A 6635-nucleotide genomic window follows, 5' to 3' on the forward strand; every position below is an offset into this window, starting at 1 on the left:
ATTTCAGTTTGAGAAACACCTCACCCAAATCTAACACACTCTGCACATGTTACATCTGCCCCACCTGCAGTGCATTTTAGAACATATTTGTCCTGCAATCAGGTCTGAATTAGGCCCCATATTCACTACTTTATTTACAGGACCTACCAGAATCAATAAAGAAGATATCAGAATTCTTTGGGATGACTCTTACTGAAGCACAAGTGAATGAAATCTCAGACAAAGGAACATTTAAGTCTATGAAGGAGAAATCATTACAAACCCATGGAGAGTTTGGAAAAGTTATTTTTAGAAAAGGTACAAATACTGTATGCTATACGGAGGTCTAGCTGACAGCCTTATCCATGATTCAAATTGATTTAATAATATCGATTGCTGTGAAATGTACGAAACAGGGGAGACACGGGGTTACAAATGGATGAGTGTACAGTTCCTAGGCAGCCATTTGCGGTGCCATCTTGATCATGCTGCTCACAGCAGCAGAAAAGCTCAAAAGGCCATCTTCTCTGGAGGGAGAGCCAGTGTGGGTGGTGGGGACTGGGGGAGTCAGTGAGGCCAGCGGTGAGGTGGTGGTGGGGGGAAGTCAGTGAGCCAGGATAAAGTTGAAGATGGTGTAGCCATACCTCTTCCTTTTGGGGGACCTCCGCCGCTGAGTTTCAGGCCAGAAATCTTGTGCATGGCCAGGGGTCCTGCTGTGCCCGGTGGAATCAGGAGGATCCTGCCATCTGGCTGATGGTGATTGCCACCCCTGGAAGTCATGCTGGGCCATGGCTGATGTGCCTCCCAGTCGGGGAGGGTGCGCCCTGTGCCGGGTCCTCCTCACCGCATCCTTTGCCTGGTCCTCCTTGGCACTTCCGTCCTTTCCTTCATCTGATGGGGCCGTGGCTGATGTGCCTCCTGTCCTGGCCGAGGGGTCGCTGCGTCCTCTGCCGGGTCCTCCACGGCACTCCCGTCATTCCCTCAGACAGCCTCCTCTGCCTCCTCCCATCCACCTCCTCCTCCACTTCTCCTTCTCCATGTGCCGAGTATGGGAGCTCGGAGAAGGAGCTCAACATGCAAGTGACCATCCCCAGCCCCCACAGGATGTAGATAAGCTGCTGAGTTCTCAGGATCCACATTTGATGGGAGAGCCTGAAGCATCGCAGAGATCAGTCAGATCTGTACGATGCTTCTCTGTGTAATACATAGAAAAAATAAATAAATTAAAAAAAAACGTTGTGGGGTCCCGCTCTTTGAGCCGGTGCTGGTTCCAGTAATATAAGGTACCAAATTATTGGGGGCCCCGTGTATTTCAGCAACCAGCACTGAGCTCTTGGACTCGTCCTGGTTATAAAAATATGGGGGACCAAAGGAACAGCCAGTGGTGTAATGCCACAGCCAGGAGAAACTTTTTATACAAGTTTCCCCAGCCAAAGTATTACAACTGTGGCTGGTCAGCCCGGAGTGGTTGGTGCCGGGTTGATGTCAAATTTGTAAAAATAAAGACTAACTATTGGGTTTTGTTGTGGAACTACAATTCCCAGCAAGCCTCCCCTGCATGCAGGGACTTGGAGAACCACAAGTCCCAGCTTGTCAGGCATTAATGGGCCTGCTAGGACTTGTTGGGGTCCCACATCAGTACTAATACCCAAATTAATAGACACACACACACCAAATCAAGTATCATTTTATTCCACACACCATCCACCCATACATACATACTTACCTATCTTGAGCACGGAGGTTCTGGGTTCTTCTCCAGTAGAAGTCCATTAGGTTCCTGTGGCAAAAAATGTATACTCGTCAGCTCCAGTGTAGATTGCATCCTTTTCAGTCCATTTAGGCATCCAGGGTGTTAAAAATAAATAAATGTGAAATCCTGAACCAAGTGGATTGAGGAGCTGCTTGTTTTCAGAGAATAAGGGAAATCTCCATGATTTCAGTCACTAGGACTACCCTCAGCTTATCAGGAACAGGCTCCAGGTGAGTTTAACATGTGCATCGATGGCAGGTTTCCACCATAGATGCCAATGTTAAAATCTTAACATAGGTGTCTATGGTGGGAGTTGGCAAATTAGGCTGACCACAAAATCAATTGGGGTAGACCACAAAGTTGACCCTAACTCACTTTGTCGTCAGTCTGATTGGGCTCATTGAGTTCTATCAATGGTGAATTCATTCGTACAGCCGAATTCAGCTGAGCTTGCCTTCGTAAATTGACGAAGGGGATGTAATTAAGATCTTAGTAAATTCCCACATAATATTTACATGATTTTATGAACAATACCTGAATGAAATATTCACAAATGTACAATTTCACTTAACTAAAGTAATATTTCATGAAATACTGAAGTGTACAATTTATATTTTGATCTTTTCCCAGGGGATGTTGGAGATTGGAAAAATTACTTTTCCGAAGCCCAAAACCAAGAAATGGATGCCAAATTTGAAGAGTGTTTAGCAGGAACTAAAATTGGAGAAATGCTGAAGTATAATGTCCATTGTAAATTGTGAAATTGCAGATTAATGTATGAAAAATAAAATGTTTTGATGTCATTTGAATATTTATCATAATGTAGGCAAGGATTTGGGTCATGATATGGTTACATTACATTAGATTAGTGGTTCCCAACCCTGGTGCTCAAGTACCCCCAACAGTGCACGTTTTCCAGGTCACCAAGCAGGTGCACTCATTATTCTGACACATTTTAAAAGATCCACAGGTGGAGCTAATTATGTCACCTGTGATTCTGTGTGGAGACCTGGAAAACGTGCACTGTGGGGGGTACTTGAGGACCAGGGTTGGGAACCACTGCATTAGATAATTGGCTTGAAAATATTAAAGTAAGACTGAAGAACATAGCTACCAATGGAGCTTCCTGACCAAAGGAGAGATAAGAGGGTGTAAGTGAACCCAGCTTTTCCTCCTCCCCATCTGGGTAGCTGGACATTATTAAATGAATAGTTTAAATCTTATAATAACCATTGGTTTAAATGTACCCTTGAGTTCCAGTGTTGCTGTGAGAGATCCTCAAAATATCCATTAAAAATGCCAGTGTCGCTCAAAGCGACTGTTCTTTTTTTGGGTGCAATAGTTAACTAAACTTCAGTTACTTGACTTGGCCGTAGTTGTCTTAATTTATACTGAAAGAACAGTCACAAACGGATATTTTGAGGACCTCTCAAAGCAATGTTGGCACTCTAAGGGGGTATGCACTCCAGGATCACGGCTGTCGATCCCTCCCAATAAGTGTATAGGTACTGTAGCATTAGGTTTAGCATTGAGGGAAGTTAGAGTTATGATGGGGGGGATAGGTTTAGATGGCGGGTTAGGGGGAGGGGAGAAAATTAGAATACTTAGTCGGGATCATGGTCTTCCGGATGCCAGGGTTGGTATTCTGACCTCTGTCATTCTCCACAATGTTGTCCCGTACCCAACCCTTTGGCATAATATAGCCAAGATTGTAAGCTTGCAGCAGGGCCCTCCTACCACCAGTTTGTTCTATCACTGCTGCGCTATATGAGAAATCGGAATCTGCTGCGCTGTATAAGAAACTGTTAATAAGTAATGCTAAGGATTTAAGAACTGTCTGATTGAGGGTACAATAAGCAAGTTGAAACATAATATAGATAGATAATGCATCTGATTGTCAACATCGTCATCATATTTGCATATTATTGTATCTCCCCTCTGATACCCGTAAGATGTACACATACAGGGGGTCATTCTAGTTAAAATAAAGTAAAAATAAAGCAGCCAGTATTTACCCAGCATAGAATCATTAAAACACCAACGGGGGAGATTTCAGCACATATCGCTGGTTATATGGTAGCTGAGTGACCATATTACCAGTGATTTCATGTGCTGTGGGAGATAAATCGCAGGGAACGCGCTTCCGCTGCCAGTGCTTCATGGTCGCTTGTCGCAGGAGCATGCTCCTCCAATTATGGCTAAAAATCACTGGTCGCTGGTGCACCAGTGCACACCCCTTGATGAAGTCTGTTCTGAGACAAAACTAGTCGGGCGTGCTCCTATCCTGACGTACTGTCACCTATTGGTCGGTGAGCGTGGTCTGAACTGCTTGTGGCGGCGCCGTCTCCAGCGGTGTCTTCCCTCCAGTATCCTGCCGTCTTCTGCGCATGGATGTGATGTTTTACCATCTGCTGGCAAGCGCTGCTTTTTAATCCTCAATGTATGTGAGCTTATGTTGCCTAGTAAAATTTTTACTTTTTACATACCCATTGGTGCGCTTTTTCCTTTCTTTTCTCTGCATACTGTGTGTATATGTATGTATATATACAGATGGGGCAGGACTCATCCTTGCAGGGGATGGTGATGGCGACGCCAGCCGCCATCTGTATAGCTAGAAGGGGACCCGCGTGCACGATAGAGGACCCGGGGTCCCCGCCGCCTGCCCGCACCCTCCCTCCTAACCCTGTCCGTTTCCCTGAAGCGTAGACGGACAGGGTTCCCGTCGCCCCGCCGACGGAGATTGAGACGCGTGTCTCAGATGGCGAGCCGCACTTACACTGGAAATAGACAACATTTGGGGTGTTCAAAAGAGGTAAATATGTTTGACCATAAACCTCCTAAATAGTCCAAATATCCCAGCACTTCCATGCGAGGAATTGAACACTCTCTTAAATAGATCAAGAACAGTAAATTTGTTGTAAATTCAGATACTGAGATTTTTATTTCAACAGATTAATTTTCATCATGCCCCAGTATCTGAATTGTTGTAAATTCAGATACTGAGATTTTTATTCCAACAGATTAATTTTCATCATGCCCCAGGGAGTGGGGAACAGCCACTCCCAGGGCTAATCTGAAGGCTATGCTGCACGCTATTGATTCATCGTAAAAGCTTCTTGATAAAGGTCCGACTGTGGACCAAAACGTTGGGGCATGATGAAAATTAATCTGTTGGAATAAAAATCCCAGTATCTGAATTTATATATTGTAAAGACAGCACTCTCCTAGAGTAAAACATCTGCCGGGGTGCCAAAGTTGACAAAAAAGGACAGCATTTCGGTCCACTGAAGGACCTTTTTCAAGACCCTCTTTCTGCCTCCTCAGTGTGCCACACTGAGGAGGCAGAGAGGGGGTCAATGATTCGTATGTAATAAATATTGCTCCTGCAAGCAAGACCGGTGAGTGCCCCATTTCTTATCTACGTATAGGCCTAGTTTATGAAGCAAAAGTCTGTTTTCCTTAGCGGTATAATCAGAAAGTTCTGTAGGCAGCTGTGAGAAGACACCTGGAGCCTCCACCAAAAACTCCAAACAAATTCACATGCAAAAGAAAGGGGTTGTGCTCTCAAATAGCGCCACCAGATGTTCACATCCACCAGAAATGTATATATCACTTTCCTTTTTCCCTTTCAAATAAAGGTTTTCGAAATATGATTCTTGAAGTTCATATACTGGGTCTGAAAGCTTTAAAGAATATTGATAGTGCAATAACGTCTATACACCATAGTTGTAATTGCTGGTTTTGATTTCACACTCACAATTTTGACTTTTTAAACTCGCATGTACTGTAAGTCCACCATACGTGGATATTGCAGAGTATCGTTCCCTTCCGTATAGGTTCTGTAAGATCTCAAAAAGACATATCCATAGTGCAATACTGCTGTATCATTTATAAAAATATTTTATTGGACAATTACACTCACATTTCATATATAAAAAAATCGCATATCACCATATATATGGTTAGAGCCCATCTGCGGAATTCACCAGTCAGGATGTTCAAGTGATGATATAAGGAGACAGCCTGGTTGCAGTCCCGGTAACTTACACTCCAAGCTGCGACTCCTTTCTTGTAGTCCTATCTGGTAACTCAGGTATGGGTCCAGTGACTTGTAGCCTGGCTTTTATATATGAAATGTGAGTGTAATTGTCCAATAAAATATTTTTATAAATGATACAGCAGTATTGCACTATGGATATGTATTTTTGAGATCTTACAGAACCTATACGGAAGGGAACGATACTCTGCAATATCCACGTATGGTGGACTTACATGCGAGTTTAAAAAGTCAAAATTGTGAGTGTGAAATCAAAACCAGCAATTACAACTATGGTGTATAGACGTTATTGCACTATCAATATTCTTTAAAGCTTTCAGACCCAGTATATGAACTTCAAGAAAACCTTTATTTGAAAGGGAAAAAGGAAAGTGATATATACATTTCTGGTGGATGTGAACATCTGGTGGCGCTATTTGAGAGCACAACCCCTTTCTTTTGCAGGCCTAGTTTATGTACCAGTAGAGGGAAGTCTATAACCCTGTTGGAGGAGCGGGTGTTGCGTATAGTTATTGCTGGTTACAATAGTGCTAGCACTGTTGGGCATTAATTGCTGGATAACAATTGTATAGTGATATATTTAATTGAAAATATAAATATCGGTAGTTTCCTCTAGGTAGTTCGGAACCTGGTACCTACTCTGCTTAACCATTAACATCTTATTTTAAGTTCCCTTGGTCCTTGAGAGACTTCCAGCAGGAATTTGGGGCGGGGCTTGAGCGTGACATTATTAAGCCCCACCCCATGATGGGAAATTACCCGATTTGCTGATCTCCACTGAGGGGGCGGGGCTAAAATGACGCAATTCTTACACTTTAGCCCATGGGTCCTCAAACTGCGGCCCAC

The 6635-nt window shown here is 43.6% G+C and overlaps 1 protein-coding gene across 1 annotated transcript in view; it reads left to right on the forward strand.

Annotated features, from left to right (window-relative positions):
- LOC146063619 (sulfotransferase 6B1-like) overlaps positions 1-2608 on the forward strand; it is a 40085-nt gene extending 37477 nt beyond the window's left edge. The window contains exons 7-8 of the mRNA XM_083176176.1: positions 141-297; positions 2363-2608. Of these exons, the coding sequence (XP_083032302.1) occupies positions 141-297; positions 2363-2493 (288 nt within the window). The 3' untranslated portion in view covers positions 2494-2608. The remainder of the gene's footprint in view (positions 1-140; positions 298-2362) is intronic.
- Positions 2609-6635: the final 4027 nt, after the last annotated feature.

Source organism: Crinia signifera, chromosome 3 (assembly GCF_055691185.1).
Source record: "Crinia signifera chromosome 3, ASM5569118v1, whole genome shotgun sequence".
In the NCBI taxonomy this organism is placed as follows: domain Eukaryota; kingdom Metazoa; phylum Chordata; class Amphibia; order Anura; family Myobatrachidae; genus Crinia; species Crinia signifera.